The sequence below is a fragment of the Filicampus tigris genome, chromosome 20 (assembly GCF_054856515.1).
Source record: "Filicampus tigris isolate MCC_2025a chromosome 20, RoL_Ftig_1.0, whole genome shotgun sequence".
NCBI classification, from domain to species: Eukaryota; Metazoa; Chordata; class Actinopteri; order Syngnathiformes; family Syngnathidae; genus Filicampus; species Filicampus tigris.
In genome coordinates, this window is record NC_141236.1 from 12049279 (window position 1) to 12072468 (window position 23190).

Here is a 23190-nt window from a genome sequence, read left to right on the forward strand (position 1 = left end):
ATTAGCCGCTGTTTTACTCTCAGTGTTGTGACTGACCACAACAATGGAGACTTAAATATACAGCAGACAGAAACTTTTGCTTGTTTTTTTTTTTTTAAACTGACGTACCACAAAATTGCCACAACAGAGGTATAACAAATTTAATTCAATCCGAGCCATCCTGCCTTGGATACAAGTTCCAAAGGTTCCCACCAAATTCAGTGTATATGTTGAAAAATGACACTTGGTTTTAAAAGGTTCCAGTTTGAAAAGCGCTAAAACGTTCCATCAGTGGTATGAGTACTTCCGATACGAAATGACATTTACAAGTGTCACGCATTACTCTTCGACAAACCCAAGGTAACGTTAATGTATTAAAATAACCCCTTCTTGAAATGAACGTTTGCAACCAGCTGCGAGAGTTAACGTGGATACAATTGGTGAAATAAATACTCGCTACTGAGGCAGACGACTAGCTAAAAAGCTAACTAGCATGGACAGCATCAGTTCATTTCCACTACAGCCCAGTGACGGGTCTGCTGGAATATGGGAGCCCCCGGTATCAAATTACATACAGAAGCTGGCCAGCCTTTTCTTCAGAGAAAAACTGCGGAGCAGTGCCATTTATTTCAGGCAGCGGTAAAGAAGCTAATATAAATATCATTAAAACAGTGCCAAGTGAGAAAGGGGCTCTTCCAAAAAAAAAAAAAAAACAAGCATCACAGTCAGGACTTTTGAGACAACTGCTTGTCAGAGTCCACTCAAGCTAAGTTAACTAGTTAGGAAGGCTACAAAATGAAACCGGACGCGGTACAAAGAACCTCGTTATACATGAAAGATGGATGAAAGCGAAAGATTGATGAAAGCGAAAGATTGATGGGTCTCGTTCACCCGCAGCCCTCCGGGGATGTGACATTTCCATCCAGACTGTGTACGGCTTGCTCCAGTCTGAGCACAACAAAGGCCCTCAGTCTCATTTCCAGAGCTCCAGAGTCCCGGGGAACCACGGGCAGCTCGACTCACCCAGGAGCCGAGAGCCTCCGCTGGGCTATATAATTCATACGCTTGCCTCGTCTCCGTGCAGGGGCTTTGGGCTTGGTGGAGTGGTCTCCAGAGGTTGCAGGGAAGAGAGATGATTGGGTGATTCTAGCAAAAAACACCAGGGTGTATTATTGGGCTTGAGGGTGCTCCAATAGAAAAAAATAAAAAGGAGTTGGGAGGGGAAATGGGCGCTCTTCGCTTTCAAATTTTACTGCCTTGTTAGTTAGTTAAAAAGACAGTTGACAAAACAAAAAACGTGGACATGCATATATTCTTTGTCCTCTTCAAAAAACGACTAACTTTACTGCAGTTTACTGAGTCAGTCATTGTGAAAGTCTTCTTCATTTGTGTCTTCATGACTGTATTATACTGCCCTCAGGTGGCCAGGTCACACACGCCAGAAGGAGTCGTAATGAATTAACCGTGATGCACAAACTCTTTCATTCTATACGTTCCATTTATTTATGTTTTAACGATTTTAACAATATGCATTGTAAAGTAAAGTAGTATTGCTGTTTTCCTTATTGGAAAAACCCAATTTAAAAAATGTTGGGATTGTGGGGGAGGATTAACGTCATTTCCATTGACCGCAGATATAGCATTGTATAACATGAACATATTAGGCATGTCTGAGCACAAACAACTACTGTGGGTGTGGGAAGACAAAAAAAAAAAAATGGGAAGAAAAAGTTTTATCGCTCCGAGGGAGATATTGGATCCTTCACAAGCAGAATCAAATGCAGTGAGTGAAACTGCCCGACACGCATGACAGCAGTCACCTGATACACTTGTACCACTGTGCCGGGGATGCATTTAGTTAACATGAAACTGGATTCTCTCTGACTCCAAAAACACACGTAATCCGATTTTGCACACTATTATGTGGGAGAACTCAATGGCCTCATCCTCACATTTTGCTTGGAGACACAGCACAATTTTCATGCAAAAGCTAAAGAATTACTTGCGGCTAGGAAACGTGGCCTGCAATGTAGTACCATTTTGAGCCACAACATGCGGGGCAGCACTGAGATCCACCGGAGCACCTAATTTAGATGAGCGCAGCTTTGGGCGAATCACATTATATGTTAGCATTAAGCTAGCTGGCATTCGTTAGATAAAACTAAATGAATGGTTGAAAATGTTGGTGTTTAAAAACACAATGTTTGATTCCATTTTGTTTTACATGTCAGTTTTACAGTAAACTATCACTGACAAAAAGCTTGATGCAAGCACGCTTGACATCTTATCTGGAAAAACGCGTGTGAAAAAGTGAGAACAGGCGCAAGGGAGAACTTTAAAATGTGCGCGTCAAAGTGAGGAAGAGGTTAAACTATTTTTTTTTTTCCCGTCACAGCCATTTTGCCACTCTCAGTTAAGTAAACTTCATACAAATCATACACAAAATGTCACCAGACCTGTTCTCACTGCCACGCATAATCACCTGCTAAATTGTCGTTGTCAAGTGACAATTAAGACACCCACACACACACTGCATGCACAGCATGGTGCATTGTACAGAGAGGGCAGCGACAATAAAGTCGTGCGGCTTCAAAGTAGAGCTTAAGGAGATTACGCATTCCCGAGATGTATGAAATGATATTTCTCCTAATCCTCATCAGCGACTCGAAAAAATCTGCCGCTCGCGCCATGTACTCACGGGAGGACCTCCCACGCACACACACACACCCGCACACGCACTTGTCACAAAACAGATGGACGATGAAAACAATAAATGCATTAGTGTCAGGGGAACGCACGTGCAAACGCCACACAACAGCAAATCGTAAGAGCGCACTGCAGCTCAAATCACTTTCAAGTTAATTTTTTTTCTTTTGAAACAACGCAAAATCACAGCATCTGTTCCAAACTGTCGCCGTCGCAAAAAGCTTTATAAGCGGTAACAGGTGACATTCCAAACTGCCGTGCCACTAGCGAGAGAACCTTTGTGCTGCATACGAGAACCTGAAACAGGATAACTCCAGAGAGAAATTAGGGAAAATCAGGGAAAATATGCATGTCCAAATACGGTCAAATTCAAATTATTGCACAAATCGACACTAGTCTGTCCCCATGTCATCGATGACGTTTCAGCATTATCAGACACTATAAAGCGTTGAAAGTAGGATGACAACAACATTAGAAACTCTCTTGAGCGCTCAAGTGTTGTCAAACACCGCCTCTTCCCTCGCTCTGCGGAGCCGTGTGGCATTACGTTGCCTCAAGATTGAAGTTTTTTTTTTTAATAGAGGGTGAACATTATGGGGTGAGTTACATTTGAAAAAGAGTTTGGAAAGGCGATTTGCTTTTGTGACGCATTTTGTCTGCTTGCTGGCGACGCGTGTGCTACCATTTTAATCGATGACAGCTGATAAATAATCATTCATTCATTTATGGTTTAACAAGATTTTGGGGTTGTGTTGATGTTGGTGTGAAACGGTGTATGATAGCAATTTAATGCTTAATACAATGCGATGATCAGTAATTCAGTAATTCAAGCAAAATGCAGTTTTTATTTATTTTTTTAATTTTCTGGATAGTGATTTTGGAAATGCGCTTTAGATACTCAGTGGGTGGGTGGGTTTTCACCATGTGATGTCATCATTTTTTGTGAACTGCAGCCTAGTGAAGCCCCTTGAGACTCTTTTGTGTTTTGGTCTATACACAGTAAATAAAGTTGACTAGGCTGAAGAAAATCTAAGGTTAAACTCCACTTCTTAGATTCCACTGACTGCACAACTGACGTGTCAGAACTAATCATATTTCTTCTACTTGAGAGCAAACATCAGGGTGTGCCATTTTGTCTCTTTGTGTTCATGTTTAATGGGGCACATCTTAAAAAAGCCCTGCCATTACCTTGTTTGCATTACATGCAACTGGCCTGCGGTGTGACAACAAATATTTAAGATTTTTTTGGGGGCCTTTTTTTCCCAAAATCGTTTTGCCTCATGTGAAGCCTGTTCTGCCCTGACCGCAAAAACGTGCAAGGCAACGTGTTCCACCTTGAATGCACCTTACCGAAAACGGCCACACCTATGTGTACCAACAAGCCCTTTAAAGAAAGAAAGAAAGAAAAAAAAAAAAAAAAAAAGGAAAAAGACGACGACTAACTGTCAATAGAAAACACAGTGTACGTTTTGCACATAAACAAAGCCTGCAAGCAAACGCTGGGGAAGCATAAACACACGCAAGCAACACCATTACCACTCTTAGAGACGGGACGACGCAATGAAAACAACACTTCCGTGGTTGTTATTGACATTTCCCTGCGTGTCGTGACACATGAAGGATTCCCTGTCCTCCTCTGCGGTTCTACTGGACAGAGATAGCAAAATTGTCAATGGGGATGCCTGTGTGGATGTCATATTTCACAGTGACAGTCTCTCTCACACTCACACACACACACACGGGCAGGCTGCTAAGTGAGACGGATGACCAGCCAGTGTGCTTCAGGGAATAAGAACAGTCCAATTAGGAGTGTTAGTTTTATCTAATTATTAGAGACTTAAATGTAGCAAGTGTGTCATTCGAAGCAACCAGCTAAAAGCCGATAATTTCCCGATGTAGGAAGTTAACAAGCCAGAGCAGCTGATTCAACCTTTGGATGTCATTATCATATATGCTAGAGTCACAACAATAGCGCAGCGCTAATGATAGTTATCAGCAAAAAACAAAGGAAATGTATTTTTGATCATATTTGTAAGGAAGTATCCTGAATTTAAGTTACAGAAAATGCGCGGATGGATGGATTTTAAAAAAGAAAATTAAAAGAAACGAATCTAACGAAATACATATATTATCCCTCTGTCCATTTCCTCGATCGCTTATCGAGCTCAGTGTAGGAAATAGTAAAGAAAAACAAGGGAGAATATTAAAATATTATGTCGAATTATTAATGTATAAATACAAAAAAATCAATTAATTCGAATTTAAAAACAAAATGGGAGGGTGTGCGCAAGAAGCAAGATCAAAATCAAAAGAATAGTGCAAGCAAACAAAGTTTTGTACCGAAAACAGCTTGACAACAATTTCCCCTTCCGCCGTCTGTCCACTTGCACGACACGTTTCAACAAAACCTCATAAGAATCAAGAAGGCGGCAGCTTGTTTCCATATTTGTGCAGCGCATTTGACACATGTGGCGGAAGCGACGCTGTTTATTTTTCCACGGGCCGCCATCGGCTCCGCATACATGCAGTGCGCAGTCAACCGTATGCATGCGTGAGTGTGTGTTTGCAAGCTTTGGATGCGCATATTGGAGGATGACAATAACCTCGATATGTCACTACGACCCGCTTCAGTGCTTTTCATAGACATCTGTTTGCCGGTCTGACGCTCTGCTACGTGCGCGCTGCCTCCCGACCGTGAGTCTTTCAAACCAGGAGTGTGCGGAGTCATAACATGTCAGTGGCGCGGGCGGGATACACTCATTTTGGCTTACGTCAGCATCGCTAAGGAAAGAGCACGAAATCCAATCACAAATCTAACAGCAGCCGTGTTTGTGATTGACAGCCGGAGAAGATAGATACTGTACATGGCTCGTGCTAGGACTAAACAGGCAGCAAAACCGGCGGAATCTATGACAACAGCTAAGATTGAGGGGCTAGCCATTTTAGCACTAAATGCTACGCCTCTTGGAGCCACGGCGCTTTGTTGTGTAGTCAAATAGTCATTGTTTTTGTTTCATCCAAAATGTTGACCTGCATATAAAGGTACATAACATTTTGTATTTGTGCGGTACCAATGAAATACTATTGAAATGTTTTGCGATCATATTTGGCGAGCAAAGACTGGAACTAATGCCACTGTAATTGTTTGCAATTTGGGACAAATATTTTCTGATTTGTTGTCACTGCAAATGACAGCAAAAAGACCCAATCAGAAGGTCAAGGCCGAGCAGGTGCGGGGCCTTTGTTGTGGCCAGCGCCGACATCAAAGTGCCGAGGATGGACGGACGAAGAGAGAGAGGAAAGGTCTGCGGGGCATATGAAACAACAGGAAGACGGAGGGGTCGAGAGCAGGAGGAGGGGGGGGAAAAAAGAGGACAAAGGACATAAAAGGGATGAAAAAAAAAAATCACGTGGCATCGGTTCAAGCAGCCGCTAAGACACAAGTAAAGAAGATGTTCTCAGACCTCTTTTGTTCATTTCGGCAAAATTAGCTTGTCTGTTTCCAGCAGATTCCAAATGAGATTTGCGGGCTGCGGCCGGCGAAACTATTTGGCTCTCCAGAGGAAAACATCAGGGAATTGAGGACATTCTTCTCTCGCGCCTAAACAATGGCGGTGGGGATTGATGCAGGCAAGGGAAGATCTCTTCAATCTTCCGCCTAAGCAGAGGTCACAACCTGGAGGATAACGTTTCCAAATCTTCCCGCTCTGCCTGGAACAAACACTTGATTACTTCAACTAACATCTTGCCAAAAGTCCCTTATGGCACAATTTGGTGTTCTAAACAAGGAGCTGAATGGTCAAATTCACAACAGGTGTTTGATCTGTGAAAATTTCCAAGAATTCACATTTCTTTGCAAACAATGTGCAATAATAATAATAATAATAATAATAATAACAACAACAATAGAAAACTTGGAGAGGGATTGGCGTTTTGCAGCTGGAAATCCAATCACTATTTTGAGCTTGTGTCAGCTAAAGAAAAGATGAATGTATGTCACACACTCTGTGCTGTTGATAAAGTGCGATCTAGCTTCAAAAACACGACACATTTAAAACACGAGGCATTTGTTATTTCAACTAGAAAAAAGTTGTCTTTATTTGACTTACCGTACTTTTTACCATTTTACTTTAATCAAAAACTAACTTTATTCTTATGCTTAACGGATAAAAATGCACTTCCAATTAAGCATTGGCAAAACCAGTTGTCAATTTTATGTTCAGCCGGGTTGTTGGCATCTGATGAATGTAACTTAGAAGGTAAATACTAAAGTAATTTACTCTTAAAGTCAAGTAATCAGTTAAGTATCCAAGTTACCTTTCTCAAGTTTTAAGAAGAGCACCAATTCTTATTTTTGTCCAACTTGGGATCACCATTCGCACATTCTACACTGTAGTATCTGTGACTTTGAACGTGCGTAGCTTTTAAAGGCAGAGCCTGGCCTGGTGAGTGACATGGGTGTCAGCAAATGAGAGTGCAGTGTTGGCTGTTGTGCGCTCAGTTTAGCAGCAGGCTGTTAGCGAGCATACCCTGGTCATCGCTTGTGACCAATGAATGTGCTTCTTTACGTGTTTTTATTTTTTTCCCCAAAAAATGGAAAGCACCCCGGTGGCCTTGTCTATCCTTGACCACCTGTGGTGGGATTACAATTCTCACTAAACGTCTAATCTGTTTTTACACCCCTGATTTATTTTCTTCATTTCACACCACAATCTCATCTTCACTTTGCATGACTAACAGCGCTCGCAAGCATGAAGCATCTGTCAATCTCTCTCCCATGGACCTTTCACTCCCTAAAAGCGCTTTGTGCCCCAGCCAGAGCAGCGCCTGAATCCTTGGCACGGGGAGGCGTGGGAGAAGCCAGCTACAAGTTCAAACACACACACACACACACACACACAACTCGGATAGTGTTCAATGGCAGGATTCCTCCTCTAGTTGAAAAGCAGCAAGCCTTGTTTTTTTTTTAACTCTTTCTCCCATTTTTCATCACTGTCCAGCATCACCCCGGCACTGTTGTTCGTCGTGGGACAAGGTCGACCTCGCCCAGAAGACTTGTAAGAGCCTTTTTTGTGGAGTGAACCATGTGGGAACTAACTAAGGGTCAGAGCACTTAAGGACAAGGGAGTGAAGATGTCGGGCTGGACGCGGGAAGAAATGCCAAACTGCACTTTCAATTACTACGTTATCTTATCACGTGTGAATTCTTCCTTGAGAAATGGTCTTTAGAATGAAAGGGAAATTTCATACAAACAGAGGCGTGTTATGTATACAAACACTCTGCAGAAGGCCTTAAAGCGCCTCAAACGGCAATTTTTGTTGACTACCACAACAACAATAACGATGAAGCGCGGAGCCTGCCTGAGCGAGAAATAGTCAGGAAAGATAAGTCAGGTGCCAAAGACACGAGCCATGACAGCGGACTTCAAACGAAAGACGTCTATAAATATCTGAGGGGCGGTCGAAGAAACGCACGGGTATTTTGTGGGAAACAAAGGCCTCTCCAACACCGATATCCCACAAAATTGTCACAACAGAAGTCATTCATCAACCTTTTACACAGACTTGCCCGCCTTTTCAATCCCACTGTTCTGTTCAGGACAAAACATGGGGGAATAAGTCATTTACAAGAATCTTACAAAGCTTTCAAACCAAACGGAACACAAAGACAATTCCACTTTGTGTATTTTAAACAACCGCACTTCAGCCTTACTGTCTGCTATCTTAATGCTAATGCTAAATACATTTATTTTGCAGGGGTTTCACCCTCTAAGCAACAAAGGGAACACAAGGAATGTTGTGTAAACAGACAATATAATACTACTCACAGCCCTAAACAAGGTCTCTAAACCATTAATCGATTATCAAAAACAATAACTGATTAATTTGTAATCATTACTCTAGTTTTTATATATCATAACCCAAATGGCTCTGGAAAGGTGGCGGCCGCACCACTTTTCTGCCGTCTTGAGTTCGTATCAGTGAAATCGAATAGCGTGACACTTGGAGTAAGCGTCTATTCATAAGGCTGCCAGTGGTGAGCGCCGCTGAGGGCTTCCTGACAGGACAGGCAGAAAAGTTGCTACGAGCTGCCAATTAACCTTTACTACAGCTGCGACCTACTTTCTACGTGAATATAGAACACTTCACTATTAGCGTGCGCAATAAATGACAGGCGGCACTTGACGGTTAACCGTAATTAATCTTGTATAGGCTGCTTGCAGACACGCTAACAATGACATTCGGTGTAAAAATCAAGTGGCGCCCCGGAATGGTAAATATGGACATTCTGGCCATTTCCGTGCGATTGTAAAGTTAGCGTCAGTCCGCTAAGTAGCGAACTGGAAGCGGTGCGAATTGGCTTCAAATAAACAATGATGGTGATCTGGTCAGCACATTCAATTGTGATTTGGATTCTTGATCCGGTATATTATGATTATCAATGGAGGCAATGCTCAGCTATTTTGAATTGAAACATTAACAAGTGTTAAAGTTTTAGCGTCTACTTTTTGCGCCTCGGCTAATGCAAAGTTTGACTCTCATTAAGAATACATCAAGGTGTTGGTGTGTGCTACGATGCATACATTTAACACTGCTATGAACTCGACTCATCGCTTGTCTGTGGAAACTACTCCCACGGATGATGTCACCATGGATGCACTTAGGGACTGTTCTTGTTTTTGTTTGCACTCTGACTATGTGTCTGCGCGTGTGAGTGAGGATGTTTGGGCAGCCAAGTCGAGCACGGGTGACTGGTGTGGATCCCGCAGGGGAAACTCAAGCTAGATAAACGACTTTGTGTGAACTCTTGACTCCGCGGCGTCAGGTGTTCCCCTCTGACCTGTACTTCCACACCGCTGCGTCCACTATCGGTGCGCTCAAGGAAATGACATGTTCATGTTCAATTAATTTGTTCATTTCAACAGCGCAACGTGCCATTACACTAAATGAATTTGACCCACACAAAACAAAACAAAACAAAAAGACACTGATTTGACTTCCTTCCAAAAACACTCCAAGGAGTGAATAAAAAAAAAAAGATAAGAGGGTCAGCAAAGGGCTAGCACGTGATAACACAGCAGATTAGCTGCTACATAATGGCCGCCCCATTAAACACACCTCTGTGGTGTAACTTGTCAATCAGTTTCTCATCACTCGTCGCGTTTGTTTGGCTCTCTTTGCTCCGTCTATCACTGTGTGAGTGTGTGCGTGTGTTTGCGTGTGTGTACGTGTGTGAGTCACAGCAGTCAGGACGAGCTAAAAGAAAACGACAATGAGTCAGAAGTCGAGCGGAATTAACTAAGGGCTTGTCTTCTCAATCCTACTTGGCGACATATTTCACAATAGTTGAGGGCTTTTCCTACCACAAGCAAAGATTGTTTAGAAGCGTTTGCTCTTGGTCCCCACCAGAGTTCCATTAACACGCATCAATGGGGCAAACAAAGCAAAGCTCCATGAATTCATCCATTGCCAGCTGTTTCTGAGCGTTTTGACTGATTTCGCAAGACCCGTAGAATATTGTGTTCAATGACAATAAATGCAGCGAACCTACCAAAAGAAAGACTGGATGCGCTTCTCGCACCTGAAAAGGAAACTTTGGATCTAGCTTGTGTTGTTCTTTCGTAATTAGTTGTAGAAGATGGGTTGGTTTCACCAAAAACACAATTTTGGATGAAAAAGTAGAGAAAACGGAGTTGTTTCAGGATGTCTAATTATGTAGCATCAATGCTAATTTCTGGAACCCCGTCTTTGTCGTTTTATATTTTATGTTAGCATTAAGCTAGTGGACTATCATTGAATTCGGTTGAACATTTTAGCGTGTCTGCAGTGAATCCGAGCGAATGATAGCCTGCCACATTCCCCATTGTGCAAATCAAAGTCTGAGTTAATGTATAACCGTCGCGGGCAGCCATGGCCAAACAACAAAAGTCGTGACGGGCCTCAAAGAGTTTTTTTTTTTTTTAAATCACAACTTTGGCGCGCTGTGGCTTGGTCATGAAGACGCGGCGGCTTCCTGTGCTCCCTTTGAATAACACAGATGGTCAAGTGGGTTGCGTGGAAATCCATCACTTGTGACAGGAGCTGACGCCTCCGTTAGCACGAGACGGGCAAACGGAGGCGTGGTCGGGAGACACCGGTCACTGCTTCCTGCTTTGCTCGCTGTCACCTTGGACATGAGCGGCCTATTTACCCTGCCAAATGGAGGTAGTCGTACCACGCACGCTAGATTAATTTCATAATGAATTGTCATTGCATGATGTTCCGTAGTCTATTACTAACCTATGCTGAAGATGCAATACAGTCATTATGGAAATATTCCCACCTATTTTATCCATTTTTTTTTTTATTATTGACTTTTATGTTATGCTTTATTTATGTACAGCACTGTTTCCATCGAGATTGTTTATCAAAGTAAATTTCTGCTGACTTGTTTTGTATGACAGCTACAGGAAAGATTGTTTAAATATTACTTTAAAAACAGGTCCGTACAGTTAATAAAGGCTTTAAGACACCGACAGACTATTATTACCTATGGGAAAAAACACACTGCGAACTCTGAAGTCTAGCAGTTCTACACTCCCTCAATAATAAACACATTGTGACATTAATACTTCCTGACCGTGTCATTCAAAACTGAGTATTGTGATCTTTGTACAATGCAAATGTTTTGCAGAGGGGAAACCATAGCAGGCATACAAAGTGGAATGTGTTTCATAGAAACTTCCGTAATGGCCACATTTTCTCCTCACTCTGCACAAAGTGAGTTTTGACAGGAAAGAAACATGATTCTTTAAAGCACGGGTTCCCAACATGTGGGTCTGGGAACTGGTAGTGGGTCACAGGTCACGTTTCCGGGAGGTCAAATTTATTTCATTGTCTGTTTGTTATTCTTTGTACAGTGTAGGACAATGTTACGGCAGTACTTATGTTCTAGTAAGTTTTGAAGTTGAACTGTCCATTTTAAGATGAAAAAAGGAGACTTCCATATTCGATTATTGTTCTTATAAGGATAAAACGGTATCGAGTGGGGTGTAGTATGTCCATATTACATGTTCGTATGACTCATAATGCATGTATGTGATAGTAGTTATGCAGAGCTACAACCTATGTAGTGCACTTCACACGTTTGTTGGACTCAAAATGTAAGTCCGGTGACTGTAGTTTGTTCAGTATAGAGAGCAACAAGTTACGGATTTGGATTTATTCCAGTGTTACGGCAGTCCATGTTCTTGTAAGTTTGACAAATGAAATTTCCAAGTTTAACACTCTTAAAGTATAAAACAGTCTGTAAGATTTGGACTTATGTTGTTGCATGATTGGGAGTTGAAAAGTAGAAATCCATTTCCAGATTTATTTGTTTTGTTTTGTAGCGCGCATTACATATTTATAGGGTTGGAAATGCAGCAATGGTCAAAGTGCATGTTTCCAGTGGCTTGCAATAAGAAATACGCATTTTACAAATAAAACCCGTCTCATTTAGGCTTTTACTACCTTCTTGTATTTTAATATTGGTCATTTGGAGTAATTGGAGTAAAATGTTTTTGAATCCCTGTTGCAGTAAGTTGGGCAGTTGAAATTTTTACTTTGGACAGCGGGGCATCGACACAGCCTGCAGCGCACAATGCAAATGACATGTTTATCGGGCTCAGACTGCAAGCAAGGTGACTTGCCAGGAAAACTTACGGATTTGGACTTTCTTGGCCTCCAGGGCGCTGACTTTTACGTGCAGCGTTCGCAGGCGTCCCTGCACCCTGCACGACCTCCGGGAAACGGAGGACGCCTCCAGCTCGATGCCCAGGAAGACGTCGGCGGCCAAGCGCGAGAGATCGGCGAGTTGGTGGATGATGTTGGTGAGCGTGTGGCAGCCCACCTCGTCCAGCGACGAGAACGGCGCCGCTCTCCTCGCCTTGCCCCGGGCGGGCAACCTGCTCACGCGCTGCGGCTCGACGGTCCTCTGGTGGAAAGGCATCGTAAAAACTCTCCCTGGGTCACTTTTTTTAAAGTACACACACAAAGACTAGAAACGCGCAATTCGCGAAATGGCGCTCGCTATTTGAACGTAATCCTCCAATCCCGCCATGTTCGTGCAGCTGGACTCGCCTATTGAAATTCAAATACAGACGCCGTGTGGAGTACAGGCTGCTGGCAGAAGGGAGAAAAACACACGCACACACAGGGAAAAGTAAGAGAAGGGGGGAAGAAAAACCCGGAGACTACTACCAACCACCTGTAGGACGCTGGAACCGGAGTCTGACAAAAGTCAAGTTTACCTGCCAGCCAAAAGCAATAAAAGATGTTGGGAAAACCAGACCTGGATTCTATGCTGGCCTAAACACTCTTTTAGAAACACTTGACCTACAGTTACAACCTAAATTTTGATATTTATTCCATTACATTGTGTTCATTTATCCCCAATCGTCCGATCTTTGCCATTTGCAGCGTTCTCTTAGCTGCAGTGTTTCCAGTAGATGTGGATGTGAGATATTTTTGGGGGGTCCAAGCAGATGTATTGCCACGTCAACTCCTTCAGAATTAGTAGTTCTGACTGACATAACATCTTAAAGTATATCAGCAGCGTGAGAACTTTGTTACCCAATCAGACTTCAAATTGAACCTCAGAGCCCGCGATGACGAGGCATTTTACAGCGTTTTCGCGAGTTATTGATTTTAGTCAAATTCCCCGTGTTAAACCCTAATGGTAATCTTCTCGACAAATTTAGTGAGTTTACACACAAAAAAAGATATGTTTAAATGAGGCAGTCATTCAAATAGAGGTTTTTAAAACGTTTTCACGCAACCAGCAATTAAAACAAAAAGCTCATTATAATCAAACATAAAACATAGGATTAAAAATATTAAACATTGTAATGGCACTCAAACAACAATAGGAAGGACTGATAAGGATGGTAATCTGAAATATGCATTCAATATAAAATGTTTTGTAACGGAACGTCACGAGACTATCGAAAAACGACTTAGCTGATGTTTCATTCTGCGTAATGAGTATCAAACACAGGAATATATTAAAGTTATAAACTGTCCTTTATAGATAAAAAGTAGTCAATAACTGACTGAAACAAAACGTACATTTAACTGTAAAAACGCAGTTTTTAAAGACATTCAAGTCAAGAAAAAAATGGAGGGAATACAACCAAAACTTGAAGCCTAGCAAGATGCGACATCTCATATTTAACTCTTTAAATTCAAGTTAAAGCAACCATGTGAATTAAAATCTACACCAGGAATATTTTTTTATATAAAAAAAGTTAAATACTCTTCATTTGGATAATTCATTACATACCTGCCTGTGTCACGTTGTCGTCGAGTTCGTCCAGTTAGCAGCAGGCTAAGCTAAAACACTACGACACATAGATGAAAGATGAGACGTTACATACAAGTGCACCACCAGTTAAACGTTTGAAGACTGGTATTGTATACTGTTACTAAATGTTTTAAATTCAACATTTAACTAGTAGTAGTAATAAATGAAGCTTTCGACGTACTTGTAAGTAGCAGTCAATCAAACTGTACATCATCAGCAACAGCTGGCTCGCCTTCCCGCTCGACTTCACAACACAAATATAAAAGTTGTCGTTTGCTCATACCTTATTTCTAAAAAAAAAAACCTTCTCCACATTCTCTAAACACTTGAGTTGTGATTTATCTCTCCTCCCAGCTTGCTCATGCTTATCCAGTGCGCCACCTGGCATTCCTACAATAACACTAAACAAATGGCTCGTTTTTTTTAAACAGCCAAAGCTACAAAAAAATGTTTTTTTGTGTGTCTAGTGTGCACGCAGCAATCTAAAAGGGTAGAAATGAGGTTGAATAGTGGCAATATAGACAAAAAACACCAAGTATTCCCATTATCCATTCCAAAAAGCTCCATTCAAATTTTCAGTTGAAACACATGCAAGTCAGCGATTTCCTCATTCAAAATGTTTTAAGATAGGTATTAAATAAACAAATTGGTCCAGTCCAAGAGATGAACATAACTTTAATCAAGATTAAATATAGGCCCAAAAAGATTCTTCCAACTCATAGAGACTCAAACAATACAAAAACAAAAATCTGCCTCCCATTTCAGCATGTCAACAGTCTTGTAGTTATAGACCTTGATTTTTTTGTTCCATTTTAAATGTTCATTCAGGTGGGGTAAAATGTATAACGTGTATCTTACTCACCGTACTTCCAACAGTGCATTGAATTTTCAGAACCCTCAGACCTTGTCTAAAATCTCTCCCTTACATAAACTTACAGAATTATTTACATTACAAAGGCTTGAGCGAGTCAACTTGTGAAAAACGACAAACTCGGAAGAACATAATCATACACAAAAAAAATGACGCTTTGGGGGGGGAAAAACGTGTTAGAATTGAAAAAAATTAAAGCCGTCGCTAAAATAATGAACGTGCTGCATTCACTTGTAGTTGGAATATTCATTCAAATCCCGTGTTACATACTCAGTGATATTCTGGAGCCCATTTGGAGTGGAGCCTACAGCGTGCTACTGGATGATTATTCCTTCATAAATTGTTAACGAGCAGACCAAAAAAAAAAAAAAAAAAAACAATGGAAAAGTTAAACAGCAAGGGGATCCCAACTTTTTGGGAAGATGCGGCTGATAGCAATAGAAATTTGTCTTTCATGTGAGGACAAATAATTCCATTCATGGTCCCTTCACCGAGAAGAAAACACAACAGGGATCCAGGTGTGTTCATTTGTCTCCCTATGGTGGTGGTACCAGACTAGACCGTCTTCCTCCCACAACACAAACACACAGACACATATATTTATATATATATACTGTATATATGGACACCACACACACTCCTCGAACCCCCCCCCCCCCCCCAAACGCCCTCCACCCACCCCTGGGTTTGTCTTCAGGCTTATCTGGTGTAGTAGACTCTGTAGTAAACACTCTTGGAGCGCCACAGTGAGTAGGAGTTATCGAACTTGAGCAGGTAGACCCCGCGGCCGGGGTACTGGTGGCTGCCGGCGTAAACCTCCTCGTGACAGTCCCGCCGGTAGACCGGCACTATCTCGTCCACCTGGGGCTTGCTCGCCTCCTTCTTGGCCTTCTCCTCCGCGCTGGCCGGCTCGCCTGCGGGCACGGGAACAAGAATAACAAGTCGTGTTTTCAACACATACTGGCGGGCGGGCGCACGCTCCTGCAGGTTCACTCGACGTTCCCGTTGGCAGTTCATTCGAATGACTTTTACCGGGCCCGACCTCCTCACCTTCTTCGTCCTCGTCCTCGTCGCTCGACTCAGACACGTGCACGCTGACCGAGGCCGACGCCGCGTCCGTCCACTCGAAGAAGACCCCGAAGCCGATGTCGTAATAGTCCGTGGCGAACTCCCAGAAGAGGTAGGAGCCCTCTTCGTGCGTGGGCACGCGCACCGTCACCACCTCGCCGCGCCCCACCGTGATCACGCTGTCGGCGTCCTGACGGATCTTCTCTTTGAAGTCTTTGATTTGGGGCCGCGTCCACATGGAGGGAGCCGCGATGACGGGCGGAGAGTCGGCTGTTTGTTGAAAAAATAAATTACTTTTAGAATAAAATAAAAAAAAATGTTTTACTTTAGAAAAATAATGAAATAATGTAAATAACAAAATCCAGGGGTCACTCAGCCACGATGGTAGCTACAGAAAAGAAGAAAATGTGAATATGCGGGAATTAAAATCAAATATTACACAAAACACCACTGAGGAAACCTTTTGATTGAAAAAAATAGTTTAAACTATCGAAACTATTTTATTTGAAAAAGGACCAAAAGTGCAAAATATTGCAAAATTTGAAAGGAAAAAAAAAAAGAAAAAAAAATTTACCCCAAAATTCTGAAATTACAACAATGAAGGCAAAAACTCTTCCTTTCAGTTGGTCCCTTTCAGGGTAGCCGCAACGTGTTCCAACTCACCAAATACCGGTCCGTTCTCCGACACTTCCTCCGCCAGCTCGGGTTCCAGCGCCCGCTCTGTGTTTTCCAGGTAGGCGTCGCTGCCATTGACGGTGGGCGTGTCCTGGGTCAAAGGCGGCAAAAGCGCCGCCGCGCACATGGGCCCCGCAGGTGAGGCGGCCAGGGGCTCGCCGCTGCAACAACCGCCGGCTTCCTGGTGGCTGTGCGCCATGGAGTCGGCGTGCTGTTGCTGCTGCTGCTTCTGCAAGGCCGCCTGCGATTAGAGAAAAGGGGGATTACCTAGTATGTTGAAGTTGGTTGAGGAGCTCCATATAGACAAATGTAGTTCTTTGTCGGCAACTTGTTGCCCAAAAATTGTGCCAAAAACTATGTTCAAGTGAGTCAACATTTAGACAAACGTAGTGCTTTGCTGCCATCTGGTGGTATCTCAAAGGGCTTTATTGAAGTGAGTCAAGGAGTTTTAATTAGACAAAAGTGTTGCTTTGCTGCCGCCTTGTGGCATGTCTAGGCTATTGGCAGGAGAGTTCAGGCAACATTGCAGTGCAGCTTCTTCCCAAATTGGAAAAAGCACGCATGTTGGGTTTAGCCGAAGACTGTCAAATGTGCGGTGTCAGCGAATGTGCCCGACCTGCTGCTGGGCCAGCTGGACCTGGTAGAGCTGCTGCATGTACTGCTGGTAGTGCTGCTCCTGCAGCTGACGGATGAGGCCCATCTGCTGCTCGGGGCTGTTGGGGTACTGCTGGGCGGCGTACTGCTGGAACTGCACCGCCGTCTGGGCGTTGAGGGCGGCCATTATCTGCTGCCTGCGAAGCGCAAAGGCACGGCTGGGTTCAGGAAACCCGAGTGGAAGCGCGCGAGGGACGGATGCTTGTCGCCATCGTTGGCGGGGCCGCGCCTACTTCTGCTGCTCCACCCGCAGCCTCTCTTCCTCCGCCTGCCTCCGTTCCTCTTCCTCCCGCCGCTGCCTCTCCTCCTCCTCCAGCCTCCGTCTCTCCTCCTCCTGCCTCTGCCGCTCCCGCTCCTCCTCCTCCCGCCGCTGACGCTCCTCCTCCTCCCTCCTGGAAGGAAAATGAACACGAGCATTAACCGTGGGCAAACGGGGAAAAAGACATTCCAAACAGTTTGAATCAAAATGGGAAGGTTACCCATTGGCATTTTCAAGATGATGTCACAGCGCTTTCCACGAGTTAACAAATCCTTACAAATCATTTGGCGAGAAGACTTTGTGAGCGTACCGAACAATTAAGTTGGCCTCGGTTCTAATATTTCTTCTTCTATGTATTTTCTGGCAGTCAAGATGCCGTGTGGCACCACTCCACCTCTCACAGGTCAATGTTGGAACTACAACAGACATAGCTACGAGTGGGGTGTGCAGTGGGGCTCATCTTGAATACCCCACAATAGGGCCAGACTCATTAATTGACAGATATTAGCCTTTTAAAAAAAAAAATAAATTAATTAAAAAACAATGTTTTAAAAATCAGCCGTTTTACTGGTCATTTCTTCCAATTGTTTGCTTTTTTTAAAAAAAAATGTACAGATCAGTCTCAAATTTAAACAAATACAAGAACAAAGTAACGTTAAAACTTATTTATATACCTTTTCTTTGTTGTAAGCATTAAAGGACCAAAAAATGAGTTTTTTTTATTCATGACATTTTTTTTTGCTGATTATCTCAATGTTATTGAGCCAGATCAGAATCTGTCTCAAAAAATCCGTATTGGTCAGGCTTTACTTCACAGACTATAAGTAACTAGTGGCAGTCTTTTTCCTCGTCATGTTTGGGGTCCCTGGCGGGTTGTCAAACATGGCTACGCGTGTAACGGGCAAAAAGCGTACCTTTTTCTGTCTTGCTCCTCCCTCTCTATCTTGTGTGAGGTGGCGTACGGCGCAAAGAGGTTACAGCACTTGTTGAGCAGCCGCACAAACTCCACCATGGCCTCCTCCTTCTCCATGTTACCCAAGGAGGCCCACTCCTTTCTGCACGCGGACAGCAAAAAATAGATAAAATAATGGTTTTATATGAGGAGATGGGTCGTAAAACAATCATGAACCTCGGAAACATCACAACTGAGCAAAACACAAATCCGACCACAACACACTTTGTTTTTAACTCAAAGTACAACAAAAAACACTTTGGTGAGAGCAGAGGCAAGCAAACCAGCTAAGGATGCGGCCTGTCCGGCAGGGCTGAAAAATGTCACGTGCATGCGCGTACGGTCGTTACCTGCGGTCGTTGCCCAGCACGTCAAAGAAGCCCACCTCGGGGGACGCGTCCGGGTTGTAAGGGCCCAGCAGCACTTGTTTGTGAAGCGCCACCAGCCGCAGCTTCTCCTCGTAGGTCGGGTGGAAGGCTTTGCCGTCCTTATCTGCGCCAGAACAATGGGACACGGTTGCATAAGGATGGGGGGAAAAAAAGGAGAAAAAAACACTGACGCTGACAATTACGAGCAGAAAGACTGGCGGCGCAGGCCGACGCGATGCTCGCAACATTGTTTGCAAAGTAAACACCGACACACTACTATTGACATTTTTCACATCGCCGCTGTATGTGTACATGACTTTACATGCTTTTAATGAGCCCTAAATGTATGACCTACTTAAGATAACACATTTCTACAATGCTTTATAGGAGGGAGGCGTTTAGAACCATAAGTAAACTCAAATCTTGAAATGCAACCTTAAACTACATTAAACCCCTCAAAATAATGGCCCACAGTATGTCTCAATTGGTCCTGGTCTGGTGTGACGTCAAATTCTAAAACTAAATACCTCGCCCCGAATAACGAATATTCTCTAATGTTTCACACCAAAACAACACTATAACTGAGACTATTGGTCATCCACTTCATAAAATAAATGCCTTGCCCCAAATAACTATAATTTTGCTTTGCTTTTCAAATCCTAAATAGTAGCTGAATCACCAGCCAAGGAAAACATTTCATTATTTGATAAATTGAAGGAAGAGAAACCATTCTGGAGCTCATTCACTTGCACTTCCTAATACTATAATTGAAGGAGAACACAGTAATTAGCTAGCGCGACACTGTTAGCTTTGTCTTGAAATAGTTGTACCGGTATTATTTGGGCGTGTTACACTACGCCATAAGAGACGCGACGCGAGTGGCAATAACACACTGGGAGTGTCACACGTGAAAAAAAAATTGTACGAAACGCGGAAGAGCTGTGCTTGTTCTACCTTTTGGTGGCTCGCCGCTAGTGACGTGCTAACGTCACTCTTTGGTCGCTTGCGAGGTGACAGTTAGCCTAGCCGCGGCTAGCTCACGCTAGAAGAAGTCTAAAAATTGTGACTTTGAAACATGTCTTGGCATTGTAAATGAACACTTGGCAGACCTTTGAAGAACTTAAGGGCCATTCCGTAGAGCTCTTGCAGAGGAAAGCCCCATTTGGTCTCTATGGAGGATTTGTCAGACTCCCCATCGTCGCCGTCGCCGTCGCCGTTGCCGTTGCCGTCGCCCTCAAGGGTGGCCGGTGTTTGGCAGTCGGGCTCCGCGGCGGCATCCGGTTGCGGCGACGGCTCCTCCAGCTGACCCTGCTCGACCTCCGAGTCCGGGCTGAGCGTGAGGCCGTCGATGGAGACCTCGAGGCGACTGGAAGGAGCGCTGTCGAGGTAGCCGCTGCGAACCGCGGTCGCCATCATGCAGACTGTCAGCTGAAGCGGCCACGTACCTACTTCCGTTTGGCCTGACGGAACTTCCGGGATATGTTGAGACGTTTTAGAAATCTATTTGTTTTTGAAGGCTACAAATTGAGTTTTGACTAATTAAACAACTATTTTCATTGCGAAATAAGTAATTGACCCAAAAAAATCAAGTATTTAAAATTGGCCTTCGAACGTCTGTTAAATAGCAACTTAACATTGCAATTAAAGCTAAACGTGAGTGATATTTTATTTTATAACTATACTCTGAGGTATTGTGGTTATATTTTTAGGTATTGAAGGCTTTATGTAACTTATCGAACTGAACACCAAATGCCTAATGTGTTCAATTTTTATGATTTGCACATGACCTATTGCCCTCTCAATGCTTCACACAGTGTAATCAAATACTTTACAATATTTGCAGTACATGCTTTATCATATGATTATGGTATTTGAACATTTCTAAGTGCCTTGGTCCACTGGAATGAAAAGTGTATTGAGCTGCTGCCCCTTTTAAATGCACTCTTCTGCTTATTTGAATCCAAATATATAGATGCCACTTTATTTTCTACATATTTATCTTGCAATGTAGTTATCATTTAAAGTTTTATCAAGAATCCTATTTCTTTGATTATATTTATGTTCTATACACTATTATGCTCATTCTTTAAAAAATATATATTATTTATTCTTTGTCTTTTCACTGCCATGTGACAATAAAAATCATTTTTGGTTTGTTTTTCAAAACCACACACACAAAAAAGAAAAAAAATGATTGAATGTCACTCTGCTTCTTGTCCATTCGTGTAGGGAGGTCGGTCAATCTTGAAGGCATCTCACTGATTTCTCTCAGCATCCATTGTCCTAGCCTCCACCTTGCTTTGTCTGATGTCCCTGATTGAGTCTTGCATACTGTATGCCAAATACAACCAGGTTCTTAGAGATTTTGAGACAATCAGTCAGTTATAGACATTAAAAACACACACACACACACAGTGATTGATTTTGCTTTAAGTGAGTTTTAATCAGATTAAAAGGCGGTTGTGGAGGTTGTGCTGTCAAACATCAAACGGGGGAAAACACTTTGGGGATATGTACTGGCCGTCTGTTTGACACCTTTAAGGACGCACTACTTTTTTTTCTTCAACTGACCATTATACATTTAACAGACAGACAGGTAAATGATCCCCCATTCTGCAGTGAAATGTTAACAGTCCAGCGGTCTTTGTATATTTGATCATTAGACGGTCGATGGCATTTCAGTATTAAGACTTGTAGTGTTGCAGTGCAACATGTATATATTTATTGCTGTCAAGCCATCACACCTCACGCAGTACCGTTTAGTTTACGCTCAAATGCATATTTCAAAAGTATTTATTCATACATGTTTAGTTTTTAAGATAAATACTTGTTTGAAAGACTACGGTATTCATCGATGTCTAATAGCATACTCTATTTGGTATAATACAACACTGCTGACTATGACTGCTGCTGTTCACATTCACTTCTGCATATATTGGTATTCATGTCATTTTTTGCAATACATAAATAGACTGTTTATTGACATTTTTTGCCACAAACACACATGCTGACTATTCTTACGACTGACTCTTCATTCTGCTGAGTTTCATTGCTTGACGACGTAAACTTGTACATAGTTGAAGAGAATATTAATTCAAATTCCTAAATGGTAAATGTGATATTTGCTTGATTTTTTTTTATTGCCTTAAGTTTACAAGTTGGTTCTATTTCAAGGTTGTTTTTTTTGAGGGGGGTGGGGTCAAGTAGACAGGAAGAAGTTGGTGTCGCCTCACCTCTGGACTTGACCCTTGCGAGGATTTAATGAGGCCATTCAGGTGTCAAGCACCTTGGAACACTTTTGAACTTGTCTTTGTGTATTGTGACACACTTTGTTGTCACTGAAGGTGAATCACTTCCTATGTGCAGCCAGGTTCAAAGCAAGCGAGCCACTGAAAATCCCCATCATTTAAGTTGATGTTAACTAGATTAATAATAGGCGCAGCGTCATTTAAACACATAGTGATTGTTGGACAGCTGAGAAACAAGTGTGTAAGCATCTACTTTCATAGTTTCCCCCCACTTTTTTCCCTCATAGAACAGCAAATTGTGTTTTTCTTTTCTCTTTCTTTTCTTGTATTAGAGTACTGTATAATTATTGCTGCATGGTGACATTCTTGTAACATTACCATTTTATTGCTGTATAACATTCTTGTAAAATTACTTTTTCATCGATGTACTGTAGTGTATTGTGAAATGTCAGTTTTGTTATAATGAAGATATTATTATTGTATTACAAAAATCACGATTGTATTGTGAATACTGACCTATAGTTTCAGTATTTTACTGAGGTACAATGACATTTGATTACAATACAATTCCAAAATGGGTGTGTGATGACTTGAACAATTCTAACCGGTCTAATCACTTTAGTCTTGTAAAATTACAGTTTCATTGATGTATCGTGTCTATATTCTTGTTAAATAACATACATTGTTTTAAATTGGTGTATCATTCCTAGAATTAATATTTGTATTGGTGTATACTATTTTTCAAAACTGACTTTATGCAGGATATAACTTTTCTTTCATTGGTGATGATTCATGATGACTTAGATCTGCTAAATGAATTATTTACATCAGTGTCTAATCACGATTATAAAATTTCATTTTTAAAGGCATGACACCAATCTGTTTTTATTGTAATATTTGGACCTAGTTCTAACATTTGTACGACTGTTTTCCCCGTAGGTTTTCTCCTCTTTCTCACGAATGCAAACGGTGTGAAGCCCAAGTTTGAAACTTCTGTCGGCAGAGAGGAAAGTGGTAGTTTCCGACGGTCTTTGAAGGTGACAGGTACATTAATGGCTCGGCCCATGCCAAAGCGGATAAATGTTTT

General features: G+C 42.4%; 2 protein-coding genes across 2 annotated transcripts in view; both read right to left on the reverse strand.

Annotated features, from left to right (window-relative positions):
• nhsl1b (NHS-like 1b) overlaps nt 1-12812 on the reverse strand; it is a 70706-nt gene extending 57894 nt beyond the window's left edge. Inside the window, exon 1 of the mRNA XM_086018292.1 lies at nt 12370-12812. Coding sequence (XP_085874418.1) covers nt 12370-12655 — 286 coding nt within the window. The 5' untranslated portion in view covers nt 12656-12812. The remainder of the gene's footprint in view (nt 1-12369) is intronic.
• Nucleotides 12813-14658: 1846 nt separating this feature from the next.
• acbd3 (acyl-Coenzyme A binding domain containing 3) lies at nt 14659-20324 on the reverse strand. Its single transcript, XM_086018299.1, has 8 exons — nt 19965-20324; nt 18838-18979; nt 18450-18590; nt 17510-17668; nt 17239-17413; nt 16611-16863; nt 15930-16217; nt 14659-15793 (listed from the first exon to the last, which is right to left on the reverse strand). Exons 1-8 carry the CDS (start codon nt 20269-20271, stop codon nt 15579-15581), a joined length of 1680 nt encoding a protein of 559 aa, XP_085874425.1. The 5' UTR covers nt 20272-20324; the 3' UTR covers nt 14659-15578.
• Between the last annotated feature and the right edge of the window lie 2866 nt (nt 20325-23190).